General features: G+C 37.1%; 1 protein-coding gene across 1 annotated transcript in view; it reads right to left on the bottom strand.

The window, feature by feature from the left end:
- Positions 1–5096: 5096 nt before the first annotated feature.
- ST18 (suppression of tumorigenicity 18, zinc finger) overlaps positions 5097–20952 on the bottom strand; it is a gene marked incomplete at its 5' end in the record, with an annotated part of 49624 nt that continues 33768 nt past the window's right edge. The window contains 9 exons of the mRNA XM_009070450.1: positions 5097–5310; positions 6104–6247; positions 8501–8604; positions 10046–10134; positions 12180–12401; positions 13447–13527; positions 13620–13682; positions 17790–17858; positions 18652–18714. Of these exons, the coding sequence (XP_009068698.1) occupies positions 5170–5310; positions 6104–6247; positions 8501–8604; positions 10046–10134; positions 12180–12401; positions 13447–13527; positions 13620–13682; positions 17790–17858; positions 18652–18714 (976 nt within the window). The remainder of the gene's footprint in view (positions 5311–6103; positions 6248–8500; positions 8605–10045; positions 10135–12179; positions 12402–13446; positions 13528–13619; positions 13683–17789; positions 17859–18651; positions 18715–20952) is intronic.

Genomic DNA, 20952 nt, shown 5'->3' with positions numbered 1-20952 from the left:
TGGTAATTTGGATTGGCTAGAGAAGGGAATTTTGAAAAATCCCTGCTTGGCAAAAATAGCTGTGCATTTCGCTTCTAAAAGTGAGGCCCCTTCAAGGGATGTGAAGCTGGGCACCAAAATATGGCACTGGGCACCAAAAACTGGTTTGAAAAAATCTTGTGCAGTAACAGTTTCAGGAGCAGGCAGCAGCAACCTAAATAGTAATTGTTATCACATAACTGAAAAGTCCTGAGATTTACTTAGACAATGTCCCTGGGAACATTCGTTAAGAATGAAATGCAGTTGAAGCAATTTGTACCATGAAGTCAGACAGGAAATCAGACTAATCCTTGATGCAATTATGTGTAAGCTTGGCTGTCTAAGACTTACTAGAGCAAAAGAGACAGAAGAAAACCAAGCCAGAATGAGATATTGAAAGGTACCGAATCTAGGTCACTGTCCTACATTACACAAAAGCTAAATGGAGCTCTATCATCCTACAGTATCCTGAGTGAGTCAAACAAAGGGCTTTGTCTGATACAGATCTCCTGGCAACATCCAAGTTATACAGCTGATAAATCATAAAGAAACTTTAAGTATAGTAGAAATGCCAGGACAGGTAGGATGCATTGCACTGAAAGAACAGTCGGAGGAAACCAATGGGGTAACTTCTGTCAAAACTTTGTCATTGTTTGATAACAAATTCCCATCAAGAAATCATGTGATTTATTAAAAGTACAGTGTAAGTAGGATGAAGGGACATTGACTAGAAAAGCCATGACATAGCTAGATAGATATATGAAGTCAGCAGGAGAGAAGAGATGCTTAATTAGTAAATATAAATAAAATTGCTGTAGGGAACAGAATCTGTCTTCTGTTTTCTACATCATAGACTCAAAAGTCATCATGATTAGTTAAGACACAGGATAGGCTTCCTGAACTGTCAGGACAACGAATGTTGACTGTTCTTACTTCCCTTCCTTCTCTTTGATATTTAAAGCTCCAGTTCTATTCAAGTTAATTCAATAAAAGGAATTGATGTATTTTTACTGAATTAAGTACTTTTCTTCCTTCTTCAGGCATAGATGCAGAATAATTGTTGGAAATGGAAACTTCAGAAGAAGAAAACAGTTTGAAAGGTTCTTTCAAGCACAAGAAGTTTTGCTTTTTTTTGGGATACACCTCCTCCCCCATGGTTGATATTAGTTTAATAATGAATATGGATTAAGTGGTTAAATGTTTTTTTTTAATGGAGATAGGCCATAATTTCAACACTGAAACATTATCAGAGCCAGTTGTTTAAAGATGAATGCAGAAACAGTTTTTAGATAATAATAATTTAATCAATTAATTGTGGATGTTATATTTCCTATCCAAAACCACTAGGAAAAGTGTTTCTTTGCTCATCAGTCACTGTCTCAGATTGCTAGAAACATTTAAGAATAGAGCATAGCTTTCTTCGGTGTATGTAGATCCTAACATCCTCATACCATACCTCATGCCTTTCCCCAGTCTTAAAAACAGCAGATAATCAGATTTTGTAGAGATCTTTCAAAAATGAGATGTGGAGAGCCACGTGTCCAACAATAAGGCCTTCTAAATTTGTGATTTGAGTTTAGGCAGTCAGGCAAAATGAAATGTTTACCTCAGCCTTGATGTCTGTTTGGCATTTAGGCACATTGCTAAGGGAGACCTGTTTCTGCTTCATCTGTGATGTGCAAGAATAGACTCTCATTAGTGTCTGCTGACCTGTAAGGCCACAGTAAAATTTAAATAGTAAGTTTTAAGAACCCTGAAAAAATGTTTTGTTATATTCATTAACATGTATTACTTAATTAACTAATAATTAACTAAAAACTAGTTCATTATGTCCTTGGGTAAGAGTCCAAGAGAAAAGAAAACTCTGAAACCCAGTGGAGGACTAGCTTCCCAGGACAGGTGTGTCGCTATCTCAGCCCTTTTCTGACTCCTCTGCAAGATTTGTGAGCATCCATAACTCACATGATACAAATTTTGAAACTGTTGTATCTAAATGCAGGACATGTAATTTATTTTTTTTAGCGTCAGATTATATTTCAATTCATCTATACATGTCTATTAAAATAAAAAATTGCCAGCTACTTTACGGGATTTAAATTTGCCTTATTTCCTAAATTAAATTATTCTCTTTCTTTTTGTGGAAAGTTGGATTCTGAGACAAGATATGCTCCTGGAGCCATTAGCACACATCCTAAATGAAACTGGCCTGTTTTTGCTACAACGAGCAGTGAAAAAAGAAAGTCCATTAGATACTGGAAATATTGTCTTTCTAAAATGAGCAGATTTTTATTTGTGCAATGTCTAAGCACTGCAATTCTCAGCAGAAAATTGCACTGGAACAGTGGGCGGTTCCGAATTGCTGGAAACTTTACAATGGCTTTTATGTTTAAACATCATTTAGCAGCTGTTAAAGGTCAGCACAAATCCTGTACTTTATCAGTATAAATGAAGTCTACAACTGCCAAGAAAAGAATGCATTAAATAATGCAGTGATTATCATCTTGATTTTTTTTTCCCCTTCAGAAATGAAAAAGACCTCCTAAGCGGTTCTATTTTTCTCCTCCTAATTTCAAATTGACAAAGTAAAACACTAATTAAATTATTTATATCAGAAATTTACTTACAGGGATGATGCATTTTGTACACAAAGCAAATGAAACATCTGACACATTGTATAGTGCCAGGTGCAGTTAAGAAAGTGTAATAGAAGTTGGCATCTAGAGGCTAAAAGACCCAACAAACTTGCTGCAATATTTCATTATCAATTTTATTTCCTACCATACACCAAATGTACAGCACAGAACACAATTTTGTTTTGATGTAAGAAATATTAATTGTATGAAGAAACAGTATACAAACTACTCCAAATTAAAAAATGCATACATCATTGCTCTTTACAAAAGGTCTAATTTACAGTATAGCTCATCAATGCGTTTAAACACAAAAAAATAAAGAAAAACAGAAAGAAAAAAAACCAGTGCACGTTACAAAACACATCAAGTACAAGGGAGGCAAATAAATACAAACATACTTCACAGAACATCCTGAGCAAACAACCAAACACAGTTAAATTAACCTGAAGCCATAATAAATCATAGTAATAAATACATAGGTCAGTAAGAGATTTTCTTTTTACTTAAATAAAATATATAACAAATTTGTTAAAATATTTAGTAAATTAAATTTTAGTCTTTGTAATGAGTGAACTCATTTTGTATGCATTTAACAAGTATAACAAATGTTCGCTTTTTGTGTTTTTAGCAAGAACAATAACTTTAATAGCAAATTTTTGTTTGGTGTTTTCCTATTTATATTAGACAGCACATATGGTAGCTTTTGAAAAATCGATTTAAAAATAAACACAGCCCCTAAGAACATACATTTTCCCCTGTCTAAACTAAGGTCAGAGAGTTGAATCAACCCCCCAACAAAAAGCAAGCCCCACCTAATGCAGAACAGTGACCACAGTGCATGAGAGTTGAATCACTTCTGAACAGTACTTTTGTGCAGGAACAGTAATAATATAATTGTATATGTCAAGCCTGTGAATGCCATCATATTCAATCTAAATATAAATGCGGCTAATAAAAATAAACACTTTCATTATAGCACGGAAAAATTAAACACACACGCTAGATCCATGTATACATTTACACTGAGGCACATATGCACATGAGGTGTGTGTGCATACAAAAAAGGCAGTTTAGCTGGTTGTTTATACCTTTTTCTTAAAAAAAATAAATATAAAAAAAACTTTTGAAACAATGCTTAATTACTTACAATCCCTGAAATAGACATTGCCTCTGTTATAGCAACCGCTAGTTTCTGACGGATTCAGAAGTTCCACAGCCAGGCTAACCAGATACCGAGGCGCACGCCAGCGCCTCTGTGCAAGTGCTCATCTGTCCACACCTCCACCTATCTGTATGCTCTATAGCACTTGGTACCCTACCGAAAGACTGGTAACAAATTCAGTATCAGCCTAGTCTTAGTGAAGAAGGATGGGAGAAACCAGTCACGGTGTTGCTACTGGTCATTCGAAGAGACAAGCAACCACCGTTGTGCTGGAGGGGTATTATTCCCATCCAGACCGCTGCCTTCTCAGCTGCCGTTAAGTTCAAACCAGTATTAAATGCCATTTCAGGGGAGATGTGTTCGTTTCGTTATGTAAAAAGCCTTCAGCTTGGGATGTGTTTGCATTTTTCAAATCCAAATCCATAGCAATACTGGTCACTTGGTTAAAACCTCAACGTCTCGTACTAAAAAAGTACCAGTCCTATCAAATTACCCTTCTTGTTTAGAGATAACTGTCACTTCTCTCCATGAGCTAACTCTGAACAAAAACTGCAGTGGTAAAATAAATCTGAAGTTCTCTTGAAACATTTTAAATAATCATTCGCATAGGCTAAATCACGCAGCCAAGTCAAGTGCTTTGCTGATTGCTATATTTCATTATTGCTAACGTATTCTTTAACACACTGTTTTCCAGCATACTGTGCTTTTAAGAGCCCAAGTTCCCCACTAGTGGGCACCATTTATCTTCTCATTCCGTGCATCTTCACATCTCATGTTACTGCAAACCCATTTCTGATACAAAGCCATTATAAAAAAGCAGGATGTGAGGAAAATAAAACTAGAACCACGGTTCAGTCCTTTGTTACTTTCATAGGTTTTTTTTTCTTCCTGTACAAACCCAGCAAGTTATTTAATTTACAGTATAACTTTCAGTCTATTTAAAATCCCATTGGAAAATAAATTAATAAACACATTTGTAAAAATATGACAGGCCGCAAAAATGCTGTTAAAAGATAAAAAAACCAACTCTTTGATTAGAAATAAATAAAAAATATAAAAAATAGTCGCACACACTTTTTACATTCACTTTACAAAAACTGAGTGCAAAAGAAGAAAAAAAAAGGAATTGTACTGAAATAAATACAATATACTAACAGAGTGCATTGCTGTTAATACAAATAGTCTGTTGTGGTTTTGTTTTGTTTTTTTATGTCAGCTGGGAAAAAATTAGTGCAATGTTGCAATTGTAAATGCAGCATGGCAACCTACACCCCTTAGCAGTACATGAACTCCTAACAGATCCATCTGGAGTTTACTGCTGTTAAGTAATTTCTGTTGCCCAGCAGCTTTCACATCCTACACATGGATGCCCTTCACTGCCTGTTTGATACTTTCCAGCAGAGCTTTGCATTCGGGGGAATAGTCCCGTTCCAGATTGCTGTACATGTCTGTGAGTGTATTTACATATGCTTCGAAATTCTGCTCACTGATTGGCCCCTAAATGAAGACAAAACAGATTATAATTGTAGGAGAGAAATTAAGGCCAAAAAAATCCCAAACACCCAGCCCCAAAGCATGGAAAATGAGTGATATGGCAACTGGGGAGAAGTCATGAACAGGGCAGCCATCCAAATTAATGGAGGGGTTGTGGAAATGACAGGAGTTGCATGTGCTGGGGGATTCACATGCTCTCCAAGCAAGAAAAGTAGTTGGAGATATTGTGATTAGTGTAACTTGATTTTTTATTGTGGCTTATTTGGCTCTGGGATTGTGGCTTACATTCCCCCTAACTGTCCATACTTAGTCTCACAAATGGCACTCTTGACATTTGGAATGGGGACTGGAAACCCAAGTACCTCTGTGAATTTGGCCTGTGTTTCTGAGTAAGATGTAAAGTTTTTGAGAAGGCAGAGCTTTCCTGGGTCTGGAAAAATCACCTATTTGAAATAGTTAAAGTTTTGATCTGGGAGCGGAGCAAATAAGGATTCTGTCTTTGAAGTTTTCACTGTTTTCCCAGGGTAGATGTTCAGATAGGGAGGGATGAAGGAAAAGCCTGCCCTGCACAGTGTGGCACTGGGCAGAGATACCATGGCTCGCTCAGTCCTGGAAGCAACTGTGCCTGCTATCACACAGATTTCATGATCCAGCATCTCTGCAAAGTAAATCAGGCTAAAAGAGCTCTCTGCTAATGCAGCTTCAGTGCTCCTGCTGGTCCCTGAGTTGCTCATCTGCTCCAAGTGCTGGCAAGACAGTCTCAAAGAAGGTACGAAGATGCTGGCTGTGCTCTTACCATCTGTGGAAGCTGAATGTCAGCGAGACTGGAGATAAGGGCTTGGCTTAAGCCAGCTAACTCCTTCAACAGGCTCTCGTTGTTCTGCTCTATGAGTTTGTTCTCTTCTTCTATTGTTTTCAAATTGGTCTCCATAGATGTGATCTAAAAGACAGGCAGGCACAAACACACAGACAGACAGACCCTTTGCAGCACTCTAACTGCAGTTTGAACCCAAAATGTCAGTCAGGCTACCTACTGTGAGAGGGACCATGATGGATCTGAAACTCAGCTATGGGTTTCTCTAAGAGAGATACAAATTCTACACAGAATATTCAGAACAAGGAAGAGGATGTATTTGCACTAAACTGATGAACTTTGTTGCTGATTTGTGGAGAAATCTTGTGGCAGTGAGGCACCAGAGGATGCCCCAAGGCAGGAGGAGGGAATTGAGCTCAGGAGAGAATGTCAGTGTGTAGCTGGGATGGAGAGCATGGCTGCAGGGCTGGTGGAGGGAAGGAGAAAGGAGGTTGCCGTTTACATTGCTGTCCTGCTCTTATATCATCCCGGCATGGGTATTAGCTGTTATACTACTTTCTGCCCTGCTCCTGGGTGAGCTGTGAGCTGTCTGGGATTAGCAGCAGGGCTGACACTGGAAACAAGAGAAAAATAGAGTGGAAAGGAAACTGGCAAGTTGAGTGCAGAGTGATCATTGCAAAGATGATCTCTGACCAACAGAATGGAATTGAGAATTTTGGAAAGAGCGGGAAAAAGTATCTCGGGTAGGAAAAAATGTATCTTTTTAGTGTGAGAGCTATGAAATATACTAATCTCTGAAGGTTTATAAATCTCAAGCAATGCTGAAAAAACAGAGGCAGCAATGGCAGGGCCTGGTTTCCTGCTGCCCTGCTCCTTGCCCCAGGAACAAGCAGCAGGGCAGGGCAGAAACAAAGGCTGTCACCCCTGTGCTTGGCCACAGCTCTGCAAGGCACAGAGCACTACGGCCACAGCCCACCCTATCCTTATTAGTATGCACACCTTTGCACTACTTAATTGTCTCTTGCTGTGGCCACTTTACTTACTTTTCTCATGCACAGGCACACAGAAAAACTCCCCAGGGTGAGAAACTTCTTTTTGTCTACCTGCCATCCACTACAACCTCTTGTCTGGAGGGTGTTCCTAGCAGCCTAACACCTAGCTGGGATAGATTTAAAGAAGGTAGGCGATGTATTGCTTCTGCTGTAATTCAGTTCAGGCTTTGCTGGTCAGACTGCCTTCACCGGAGAGCAGCTCCGAGGAGAAGAAATCTGACTACATAAATTGGGCAATTTCTGTGCAAACAGCACAGTGATCACCAGAGAGAGCTGAAATAAGTATCCTGAGGCAAAGAGCACAGCCCCCCTGCAGTGCAATTTGGGTTGGATATCCCCACAACCTTTCCAGTGTGAAGGCAGATCATTTAGCTCCAGCACAGGTGGCATAGAATTCTCCCTTATTTAGAGCATACTCACTGTGGTTATTACAAAATCAGCATGAACCAGTGCTATGCACTCCAATGTGGTACATTTACAGAGGGGTATCGTTACATTCAGTTTATTATAGATCAGTTTAGATTTATATTCAGTTTCCAGATATCATTTAGGAACTTTTTTCTTAGGCTCTTATTCCTAAAATACTGAGCAAGCTTCTGCTCTTGCTTTTACCCAGTGTGTCCATGTGAACTTGCAGAAGCATGTAGAAGCCTCTGTAGGGATGAACCTATACAGCTCACCCCATAGAGCCCCTATTAGCATCTTAAAGCCGATTTAATCTCTCCAGTATACAAAATAATGAAAGAGAATGACTCTTTTCCATAGTTCCCATCAAACTCCTCCCCTACACAAATTAGCAAAAAGCAGACATTCCTTACCAGGTGTTGCCTGGAGGCAAAATTCAAACTATTTGAATAATTGACTGTGGGTGAACTAAACTAGGGAGATTTTCTTAGGTACACTTAAGAACAAAGTCAACTCCTATCAAGAGTTGGAGTGTGCTAGTAACAGGTAATATCTTTCCTAGAAAATGAAGTCTGCATGGTTTGGTAAACAAACCTTTGATCAACAAAGGAAAATTAATGTTTTGTTTGGTAAATATATATTTTTCCTGCCTGGCAAGATTAGATCCAAACTGCCCTGAATTTGTCATTCACCAGATCTTTAAGACAATACCTGGGAACCTGCTGCTTATTTACAGAAAACAAACAAGAGCTTGACAAAAAAGCATGTAGGATTTTGGTACTTATAAGTGCCACAAAGTGACGGGAAAAAACTGCACAGGATACTAGCTGTGTTTAAACATGGCATTTACATAGCATTTAATTTATTTATCATGCTTAAACATAGCATAAGAAAAAGTAAAACCTTCACACTGATGTCATACCTGGGTTTGAAGTTTCATCATGTCAGCTTCAATTTTAAGATTGGATTCATTCAGTTCTTTTATTTCCTCATCCAAGTGTCTTATTTCTTCATCACTTTCAATACCTGTAAATAGTTGAAAATAACAATATCAGATTTAAAGTGTCCACATCTAAATGGATGTATGAGTAACAGGCTGCATTACCTTTTACTGAACAAGAGGAAGATAATAAGTTTTTCATCAAATGATTGATCCTTATATTGTCTCTTTGTTTTTCCTGTCAAAATCTTTTCCTATAAAACATGCATATAAGCTGAAACATAGAAGGAGCTATCTTAGTCCCTGTGTTTCACAATTCCTTTATTTTTTTCGTTGCATCATGCAACTACAAGCTGAAAGGTGCAGAAAAAAAATTTGCCCAGAAAGAGGAAAGTTTGTCTTATAACATGAGGGGATATTTACAGTGTTTGTGTGTGGGTTTTTTTTTTTCCTTTTAAAAGAAATGTAACAATAGCACTTCTTTTTCAGGGAACACCTGAGAGTAACATCTTCTCTAGTATAATTGCTGACTTTAGCAGGCATATCTGTACCTGCTTCTGAGTTTACAAGAATTTCTTTGGGGACAAACCTCTGAGTAGAGTAACTTCAACAAGCACAGCCTTAGTTACATCTGATAAATAGTGAAATTTAAATAACAGCAAAAGGGAAAATGTCAGAAAGCTAACAAGCATTACAGAAAGAAAGAAAGGAAGGCAGACATTTGCATCCCCACAAGTTAGGTAGCAAAGAAAAAAAACTTCAGTTCTTTAATGAAAGCCTTGTCCTGAAAAATACTGAGCAGTTACAGCTGCTGGCAATACGTGTCTCTCTTTCTGACAAGTATCACTCTGGGACCAACTCTGCCTGGAGATTTGTGCCACTGTTGTAGAAACTGTTTTAAAATGCAGAACCCTGAACTGAACCTACTGGAGAGCCAGCTTGGGAAGTCTGCAAGCAAGAATACAGTCGTTTTTCTCAGCAGTTGGGGATTAAGGACTAAGTTTCCTGAATCCTAGCTCGAAGCCCAACTTTCTAAAGCATGTTTTATAAGAAAGGAGACTCCTACATATTTCCCCCTGTAACTGTTTGGTAATTTTTGCATTGCACTTGGGTTAGCAAAATTGCTCAAGCACTGTGCAGATACTAAACCATGTAATATTCTAGTTAAGGAGAGGAGTCAATTTCTGCCCACAATTTTTATTCCTTCTTATCTTAGTCATCAGATAGCTAAGTCTTTCTGATATGCAACTAATAATTTACTAATAAAAACAGTATTGAAAGCATATCCAAATAAAAAAGTAATGCTTTTAGACAAAAGCATACCCTTAATACTGAGTTATGATGTACATGAGAATAATTTTATAATCTCTCATGCAAAGAGTTTTGTTATCCAAGTTTTTTTATTGCTAGAGACAACTGAAAGGAGTGAGAATTAATGCCAGAATGGCATAAAGGGGCATAAGCATAAATGGGAGTCAGGGCCCTTCTATCTAAATAAATGTCATCATCTTTTACAAATCTCCTTACCGCCACTTGCTTTAAGCTTGATAGTCATTAATTCTTCCGAAATTTTGCCCTTTTTTATGGTTTGTGCATTCAGAGGACAACCAGACAGGCTGAAACAGATAGGGAAAAAAACATTAGCACCCACTTGAAAATGGCAACAATCCTTTCAGGCAATATTATCATGCACTTGGACAGACCTCTGTACCTAAGGTCACATCAGTATCTCCATTATAGCTTAGCTTCAGGGAATGACATAACTCATAAAGAGCCATTTAACTGTATATTCCAGCTTGAAAATTGGCACAGAAATCTCAGCCTATAAGTAAACAACTCTTAAGCATATTTCAGAATAATCAAAATAGCAGTGGCAGCTACTGTTAAGTTATGTGAAGATGTGTTTACAGAATTCTTGAAGTTCTAACACTTATAAATTGTTTTTATTGAGGGATTGTGCTACAGAGGAGATGGGCAGTACGGTCTTTTAAGATGGCAAGTTTACTATCCTAAAAAAAAATTAGTTAATGGGAAGATTTCCATGGTGCACAATTATTGCATCATTTTGTTGATACATAATAATGATCAATACAATAATAACTCCGGATATAGCCTATAGGCTGTAATAGCTTTTTTGAATGGTCCTATTATATAGTCAGTTTGCTTTTTAACCACTGTTCACACTAAATTACATTTTGCTATTTCAAAGCTTACAATTTCATCAGCTGGTAATTATCTGAGGCAATTTTTATAGCCCACTAAAGGGCTAAGATGAATTGCACTGTCTTAATACTATATTTATAAATAACAAAGAAAAAGTACCCATATGCTGTAGAACTGGCAGAAGGATTTGTATTCAGATGTAGTCAAGTAAGGAGTGAAGGAAAATTTTGTTCCACAGCAAAACGTTCGATTTTTGTGTGCGTGTGTAAAAGTTAAAAACAAAAACCTAACAGACATGGCATTTCCACGTGGAGAAAAAAAAAAAGATAAGCAAACTTTTGTTGGCTTAGCTAAAAGCTCTACAGGAAAGATGCTACTTCTCTAGTTCTGAGTTGCTGCTTATTATCAATGCCCAGAGCACATAGCTGTCTGGAAGCATGTGTCAAAGCCATGAGTTACTTCTTAGGTTTCAAAAGTCCTACAAAAACATATCATATCGAAAAGCTATATTTACTACTTCATTTTAACTAACATGATCTTGAGTGTTATTCAGCCTTATGTAGGACAGGAATCGTCTGTATTATGTGTTGCAAACAGGTAACAGGTAGCATACTATTTTTGCTATTTGCTTAATTAGCCCCAATTTACAGTAGTGTCCTAATGTAGAGTCTTTAACATGGGATGTAGATCATAAAATTACAATAACACTGGACTCTGACAGAATTTGTTTAAGTCACCTTGGACATTCTTGTATTGGAGAAGTTGGTTCATAGTGTTAGGAAGAAAGCAAAGGAGTTAAAGAATGTAGACTCAATTCCTGTTAAAGACAGAAGACTAAACTTTTTAAGATATTAATTCAGATATTATAGCCAGATTCTTCAGGCAATATTGATTGAATGTGGTCAGATTGTGCTAACATTTTCACAGTGATAGAAAAAATCATGGGTTTTATTGTTGTTGGTTATATGTGTGTTTCTTTCTTTGTAAGGATAATTTTCTTTGTAAGGTTGTTATGACTTTAGACTTCTTTAATCCATATGAGTTGTGCATGCTTTTTTTCTTGTGTCTGTGTGACTCTGGCCATTTAAATACAAAGTCTATGAAAACAACTTTTCCACTGGTAGAAAGATGAAATAAGTGTCTCTTGCTAAAACCTTTCTGGTGACATTTCAATGGTATTTCCATTTTCTTTAAAAGTTCTGCAGATGCAACTCCATATTTCCCTAGGAAACAACTCCATTTCATTTTAAACTGTATAGGAACTGTGTTAATCTGAAGACCTTGGAAAATCATGTCTCAATGAGAACATAGAAGAAACCATAAAAGATTATTCCAAGTCTCTCAAACTAATTCTGTTCTGTATTACTTTAGCTTCAATGTAAATTATGTCAGTACTTAAAAGTCTTCAGCACAGTTTATTCTGACTCTAACCTTACATGTTGCCAATTCAACAGGGGAACATTAAAGAAAAATGAAAAGAGAAAACACAAAGTTATACCTTCTGTGGGTGACAAAAACATTATTAACATGACCCAGCCCGTTGCAGCCTGGCAAAGGACAGTGTGGCAGCTCTTGTTTGTTCAGTTTCCAGGATAGTGAAGACCCATTGACGGGACTCTCCTTCTGTCTCTTGGCAGCCAAAGGACAACCAGAAGCAGTGCGATGAGAAGTGTATTTACCTGATATGTGACCTTGGCCATCACAGCCTATCACTGGACATCTACAGAAACACAGCAAAAGAATCCCAGTTTTCACTGGAAAGAGCAGGCAAAGAAAGCATCAAGAAAGTCTGAGAAAATAATTCCAGCTGCTTGCGCTACTTTGCATTAATGAATTAAGACTTGGTCCCTAGTGGCACACTGTACCTAGCATCCAATTCTTGTCAAGCTGAGTTATGGGGGTTCAGCTGCTCTTAGGATAAGGCAACTTAAAACACAGTTGTAGAGACTAAGAAGCTAAAATATTAATTCAGATAGAATTTTACCAGAAAAGAAAATTGAAATTCTATCACAGGCAATAAATCACACTTCTTCAAGTTATGGAAACTCAGCATTCTCTTCTCTCTCTCTCTAAGTTTCTGGTATTAAGCAGAGTGTGAGTTCCTGTACCTGGAAAACTTATGTGCAAATCCATGCAAATATTTGCAAAGAAAGGTTTGGGATTTTTTGTGCTGCTCTGTCAGTGTTATGGAGCTTCTCATATATCATTTGCAAGTATTAAGGACAACATTGCATGCAGCTAAGTCTTCATATCTGTATTCTGGCAGTTATCATTTACAGATTTTAATGGAGTGTGCATTCAAGCAGGGATGTAGTAAAATCTCTGCTGATTTTCCAGTTCTCACTTTAAGTGAGATTTTAATTTATACATAGAGAAAACATGAAAGATACATATATTTAAGTTCTCTGGGACATATTTTGAAGGTGTCACTCTGATTTAATTAGCTGCCATGTCTCACTACAAGCATTAATAATTTTCTTTCATTTTGCCAAGTTTTTCAACCAAGTTGCACTTTTATAACACTGTTTAAAATAATTGGACGAATGCAAGCAGATATAGCAATGTTTCCTCACTGTTCAGTCTCCTAGGTGATGGACTCCACCAACTTCACCAGAAGCAGAAACATTTAGTTTGGCCCCAGCTCTAGTCACTATTCTCACATGGTTCAGATTAATTCAGGCACCTCTCTAAGACCCCTCAAGTCCTGAGCTCATACAGGCTATTTCCCCCCTCCACTGGTGGTGAACCATTGCTCCTATACTCACTTAAGTTCAGGGTCTTCTTTTTCTTCCTTGGTAGGGGTCACTTTGATACCTCCTTTCCTGGCACGAGGACAACCAGATAAGCTGAAAGAAGCACACAGAATAATAGCCACCTCTTTCTGCTGCTGCTAGCTGAGCCCTGAGTGCTGCAGCCCCATGTGATGGATGTTTCTTACCTTCTGTGGGATGCATAGTTCCCTGTCACGTGGCCAGAGCCATCACAGCCAGGTGTTGGGCACCTACAGAATAATACAGGGAGTTTACAAAACATATCCTCAAAGATACACAGTAAATAATATCTACATTCTGTGTATTGTTTAGGGTGGAAGAAAGAACAACAGTGCTTTTACTGAATAACTAGCTCTTGAAGGTTATTTGTTTGTTGTTTTATTTTTAAATGAGCAGACTCATTTTTTCAGTTTGGCTTTTTCTCTTATATAACACAGTTTCAGGAAGGAATGTGAAATATATTGCTTATGATGTGTAGATTTAATTAGTTTACAACACTGTTTGCATTAAACATTTTTCCTTGTACAGAATCAACATTACAAAAGAAGGAAAAAAGCAGCTTGATATAGATCTGTTTGCAAATGTACTGTTATGTGTCTGTTTGTTTGTTATTCTTGTGATGTTTTCAGGTACAGATATAAATAAGCACTTTGCCAGTATTTACAGAAGGGGAAATGGAAGCAGAGAAACCGTTTTACTTTTGGGCATCAGGAGATGATAGCCAGAATTTGAATTTAGTAATTTGTATGTTCTAGCACTCAAAGCACACCACAGGACCATCTCTTTCTAACTAGAGATTCAATTGGGTATTCAGCTGGGCAATTGGATTATGCTTATGTCTCATAGTTAAGGGATTTCTCTGTGTATGTGCAACAAACAAGTCTTTTCAAGTATGAATGTTTAATAGAGAAACATCCATACAATAAATAGAAGCAAACCTGCCTATTACTGTGTTTTTACCAGTGGGCTCCTTCCTTGCTGTCCATACATGCAGAATGTGCTTCCTGTGACCTTACTGATAACACCTTCCATGTCAGAAGTTCAGAGATTTTTTAATATTATTATTATTTTATATTTAAGGCTATTGTACATTTGTGAGGTGATTTGGCTTGGTTTAGTTTGAATGTTTTTCAGAGAAGAGAAACATGCCTCGTCACACAAAGCAGCACCAAAACTTATTTACCTTTAGAAGTTATGCCAGCCCTTTCTATGTTTCTGTGTTATACATCACAAACTTCTTATACTAAGCACCCTAAGGAACTTTGGAAGGCTATGATTTTTACAGAGTATCAGAATTACAAAAATAGTTGTGCCAAATACTCTTGTACTGAACCATTTAGGAAACTTGCATTGTATATATGCTTTTAAGGATCTCAGTTGTTACTTGATCTTTCCTGAGTTGAAGAGATGCATGATTTATTCTAGTCATTGGTAGGCTGTCATGGAAAACACCTACAAATATAATTGCAATAGCACATCTGAGTGTGCAGGTGTATCTCTTCACAGAATATTCAAAACTAGTTTTTTGCGAACAATTAATATATCAAAAATTGGAACTCTTTTGGACATGACCAAATTTATGCACTGATTCAAGTAGAATCCAGCAAATAATTTCAAATGAAGAAATGGGTGACTTTCTTTTCTTTTTCTTAGTTAATGTCAAAACATTTCATGATGACATTTTGTGAACAAAATATTTTGGCAGAACAACATGCCTCACACTGACAGTGAAGGTACAGGTGTGGGTTGCAGAGTGCCACATATGTCCTTGCTGCCTGCTCCACATGACATTGTGCCCAGTCTTGTCCCACACTCAGACAGATCAACATTTAGTTCTGGTACTTTTGCTCCCTCAAAAGCTCACAGTGAGAGTTGGGTATGAACTGTAGTTAAGGCAAACCCATACAATGTCATCTGATAAAAACATTGCCTGAAATATGTCATGCTGTATATGTAATAGGGATCAGTATCAACATTTTGTATGGAATCTATATAGAAGAACTACTAGAATTATCTCCAAAAGTTGACATTTAACCACAGCTACAACTTGTCTAAGGATAGAACTGACTACCAGGTCTGTAAAATTTCTGAACTGTAAGTAAATATCTCGCTAATGTACACATTTAAAATTCTTTAATGCTTGATAAGCAAGCTCTTTGATGAAATAGGATAATCAGCCAGAACTATAGCTTTAAAATCTGATTCATCAACAAATGTAGTGCATTTTAATTTGACCACTGTAGATTGCTCTGAGCAGCAAGAATCCTCAGATAAAATTTTTCTTGAATGTGACTCAAAGGCCCACTTTCTGAACAGATCTTCCTTATTTCCAAACTGTAGATCACATGGAAGCCTTGTATCTTTGCTGGCATAGCGTTACATCATTAAAGCCAAAATCACATCTTGATTCTGGCAAATTAAACATGAATAACATTTGGAAAAAATACACAGCTTTTTCATATTCATGCCTAACTACACAAGGGTACTTTCCTGGCCTGATTCTATGAGCATTTATGCCCTCTGCTCACATAGCAATACTAAAATTAACTGTTGATATTCCTATACTATACCAGTGCAAGCATGATTTCAGGTTTTGCCATAAGATTCCATTTAGCCAATATCTATCAAAAGCAGAGTTTTATTCAAAATTTCACCTGAACTATGCTTGCAGGAAGCTAAAATAAGGTAGTACATTTGTGGAAAATAATTTTATTTAGCCCTTTTTCCTTTCACGAATTGTCTGTGAACAGATTTTGATTTTTGCTCTTTTTCTAGTTAATTGAAATTAAATGCTAAGTGCGTTATGCAACATATTTCTTCTGTGAAATGTCCATGAACTTTGACTTTGTCTTTCACAACTCACTTATTATACATGGCGTACAGTGTGCAGTTTGTCATTTAAGTCATATGCTGTTGCTCCTCTTTCCTTATGGCATGACCAAAACTCTAGAAGCTTTAGTAGAAAAATAACCATATTGGTATGCAAATTTCCTTATTCACACATGAATATGGTGGGGGGGGTGATGCATGAGGAGCAACTATTCAAAATATTTGTGTGAGTGTCTTTGTGTGGCAGAAAGCCAGCAAAAGCAGGGACAAATATATATGACTCAGCAAATGATTTCAAATTTGTCAGCATTTTCACAAGTCAGTTCCTTGCTTCTTGTTCTGCTGTTTTTAAAACAAACTAAACCTAAATTTAATACCTTTGAGAATCAGTGATGGAAAAACTGAAGCATTGTGCCAATGTGCCAGTATACCTACTGGCTTTGGGAACTGCTTTGGAGAGTTGCCTATATAAATAGCTTTTCTTTGCCATTTTGCTGCATCTCCTGTACGTTCAACTCCATAGCTACCATCAGTTCAGCAATTTGTTTATACTTCAAGTTGTCAGACTAGGGAATAAGACCACTAACATCTGATCTGGGGAAGCTAAACACTGAGTCAAGACTAAATATAGTCCCTCCTGGAATTGGTACCATTAGAACAACATAATAGTGCCATGATCAGACTATGTTTTCTTCTATCTGGACTAGGGATGAACCTAAAGGACAGAAAGGACAGTCATGGTATTCTCCCCTTTTTATATGCATTCGTTTTTCCAAGCCATCTATTATGGGATCCAATTTACAAGTTGCAGAGGGAAAGCTATGAAAGAACTCTAATTATCCTTTCCTCTTCCCCACATCCTTATTGACAAAGCCAATTCAATAACTAGATGACTGGTTGCCAGTGCCTCTCTTGACTACAGATTTTTGAAATATTCATATGTCCCTATACATCTGTCTATATAGCAGAGCCTGCACAGTCCTTTTGTAAGTGACATTTCATGGTGAGAATTATGCCAGCACAAAATCATATGACTTGGTGTCTGCTTCAGTGACATTAAACTCATAGTATAGGGTAGTGAATAATACAAAATGATTTGCAGGAATTCTAGTCTCATTTTTAGATTTATTTTAACTAGTTTTATTTCTAACTAAATAATTCTAATTTATTCTATCTGGATCAGACAGAGTTATTTGCCAGATCAGTCTTACGTGTTAGATATTTTCTATTTCTCTCTGATTTAGAAATACTGGGAGAGCCTCATCTCTACTAATTTTTACAATTTTTTTCCCCCAGATCCTGGTTACTTCACAAGTATGAAGGGGTACAAGACAAGAGGAAAGACAAATGGAGAAAAGTAAACTTTATTTCACTCAAAAGCTTCCAAATCAGTTCAGTTTTTGGACAAAAGTTTGACATTGCTCAGAGCAATATCAACTTCATCAACATAGGGAACATGTTGATTGAAGGTAAAAAACAATAATATTTGTGTTATTATCAATACTTACTTGAGCTCCTGAGAATTAGCAGCCATAAGGGATTTTAATGTCTTGTCAGCTAATGGGCATCCAGAAACACTGAAAAAAACCAACCCCTGATGTGAAATACTTTACTAAAACAGAACATTTTTTCCTAAACAGCATCATCCAGATGATTTGACTTACAACAGGTAGAAAGATACCCTCAAATATTTGCCCTTGGCAAAGGAGGAACAGCCAATATAAGGCTGTGGTTCTTAAATTACTGGGAAAAATATGTGGTTAAGGCCAAAGATTTCTAAGACTCTATAAATCTTTGCATGGGGAGGCGGTGGTACACAGTGTCCTTCCCTTATATTTCATACATGAAGAACATGTAGAGGAACTGGACCACATGGTTGGTAAAAGGCAGAAAATACTTCCATTCTGCTCCCAAAGGAAAAGCACGAAATTATTGTTTCAACCTCTAGGCTGACAGTATACTATTCTGAAGAAAATAACATCCTAAGGTTATGATAGCAGATCTGTGAATTCCAAAGCCATTCATGGAGAGATATGCAGAAACCTCATTTAAAATTGCATGCAACAGCATTTGTACAGAGAGTACTTGTGCACTTAGGGAAATGCAAACTTTACTAAATAACTTATCTGCAGGTCTCAGCTCAGAAATGCAACTACAGTGAGAAGTATATGTAGCTTAACTCTGTATCAGTGTATTGAGTTCAGACCTTCACAAATATAACAAAACCAGCAAAAACAGTCACATTTCTGTATGGACTGTTTTCTGCAGATTACTTTTGAATAAAGTGATGGCTGGTATAAAAATCAGTCAAAGATGACAACAGCTAAAAGTAGCTCTATTTCCTGTTTTAGGCTTCCTGTTGTTTCTTACCTGCGGTGTGAGGCATAATTTCCTGTTACATGACCGCTACCATCACATCCTGGAGTTGGACAGCTATGCAAAGAAGATGCAATGAGAACTTAGAGTATGTATAATACACCACATAGCTTACTATAACCTTGCATAGAATTAGGTAATGATCCTTGAGGCAATCATGTTCAGTATTACACATTTCAACACTATAATGATGGTGCAGAAAACTAGCAAAACTTCACTTCTATTTTTTAACTATTACTTGAAGCAGAGATGGAAAGGTTTTTTACTATTTCCACAATGCAAATATGTCAAACCCTTATTTTTCATCTATAGAGTGTTAAGCTACCATGCTTTGCATAGATATTTTGGTTACTAAAAAATGTGGGTTCTTAAAATGACAGTTTCAGTATTGGTACCAAATTTACACAGCAATTCATAAATGTTAGAGCTGAAGTTTCTGGTCTGGCCTTCTGTATAACACAGGCCAGATGACAGTAATATACAAAGTAATTCCTTTGACTTCTGACTAAAATAAGGCACCTTCTTTAGATACACATCCAATCTTTATTTGCTGATGTGAGAACTTAGATGTTATGGTTACTTACTTGCAGAACAGAAAGCATGTCAAGCTCACACAGCTGAAGTTCAGAATGAGCACAAAAGTTTCTCAAGATGTTTCTCAGCTAAACTGAGAAATGATTCAAAGGTGGTGTAAATTTAGTAGAATAGATATATTCATTTATGTCAATAGATGGAGGTATGCTTGGCCTCGAGAAGATGTCACAGCTTCTGTTTTCCTCAGCCCTTCTTCAGTCATAACACTGAACTTATTTATCATATTGGGATACAGTCCTCTACAAAAGGGTAAAGATATCAAGAAACGCAACTTGTGCATGGAGGGGAAGGTGAATTAAATATACGTTTGTACAGTACTTCAAAACACTCTAACACCAAACCTGCAGAGTTACCTTATAAAGAAATGTGTTTCTTTCACTGGGCACATGGATAAGAAGGGCAAGCAGATGCTGCACAAAAACTATTTGCTAGTGCTCCGTGCTAATGAACAAGGGGTGCCTGAGAAGCTAACCTGGCTATTTTCTCTGAGCTGGCAGAATGTTAGGAAGTTTTACAAATCTGTAAAAAAGCCTTGGGAAGACATCGGCCTCATTTTCACAGCCCATTTCAACCTGAGCAATGCAGTTATGGGCAACAGAATTAACATGGAAAAATAGAAAGCACTTGCTAGAAGGTGATATTCATTCAGGCAACTGAGCTAACCATGTTAGAAATTTTTCTCTGCAAGTGTTTATGTCATTTTAAAAACTTCCTGATGATGGAGCCAACTGTACTGTTCTGTACAAGTTCTGAGCTCAACAGAATCATAGATATGCATTCTGATCCCTATATTATCTATGGATTCTTCTGATAAATTAAAACTATTTCTTATTTAATTTTCTGCACAACTACATTTTGGATACCTATTTCTACTCACTGTTTGAAAATAATACAGTAAAACCACTGTAAGCTGATCATCGCTCTAGTATATACTCTGGGTATTATTATTTAAGAGAGTAGAAAAGTATTTTACAGACATCTCAAAAGAGGTCAATATCACAAAGGAATAAATATTACAAAAGAAAAGCCATTAGTCTTCAGCATATAAACCCTCAGTGATTTCTGTATGCATTTGTTTTAGAAGAGGCAAAACAAACCTGACCTGTAGCAATTTAGGTCATGAACTACAACTGCAGATATAATGTGGTGAGTAGACAACATGCAGACTGCATGACACGAGGGGAAAGAATTGCTTTTCACAGCAGCCTGCCCCAGGGAAATGTAAATTCTAGAGACAGAGGTAGATCTAACTGCTTCAGTGCCACTGAGTCTGGAGAGCAGGACACAAGTTGACGGAATGTGACTCATTTATTTACGGGTGAGCCTGCAGTGATATGTTCTGGACTATCATCACTAAGTGATAAGGAGTGCACTTGTCTAGAGGGACCTACTCTGGTTTGGGACAAAAAGTGCTATAAATGATTGCTGAGTCCTAGTTGACTGTTATGATGAAAACACTTTGTTGATATCAAAATGATGTTGATGTGAACCCAAAGGGGTTTTGTGAAGACACTAGATGAGACTTTATAAAGTGACCAGTGGTAAGAGCTGGTTGGGACAATTTTAATGAACAATTCTAAACTGAAACAAACTGTTGCATGCAGAAAGATTGAACAGAATTTATTTGCAGTTTTAGATAGTAAAGTTTTGGAAGTTAAGTCAGAGCAAGTGCATCTCAGTACAGCCTATTCTCCCAGAGCG

Source organism: Acanthisitta chloris, unplaced genomic scaffold (genome assembly GCF_000695815.1).
Source record: "Acanthisitta chloris isolate BGI_N310 unplaced genomic scaffold, ASM69581v1 scaffold5332, whole genome shotgun sequence".
Lineage (NCBI taxonomy): Eukaryota > Metazoa > Chordata > Aves > Passeriformes > Acanthisittidae > Acanthisitta > Acanthisitta chloris.
This window is presented reverse-complemented; position numbering and strand designations above follow the sequence as displayed.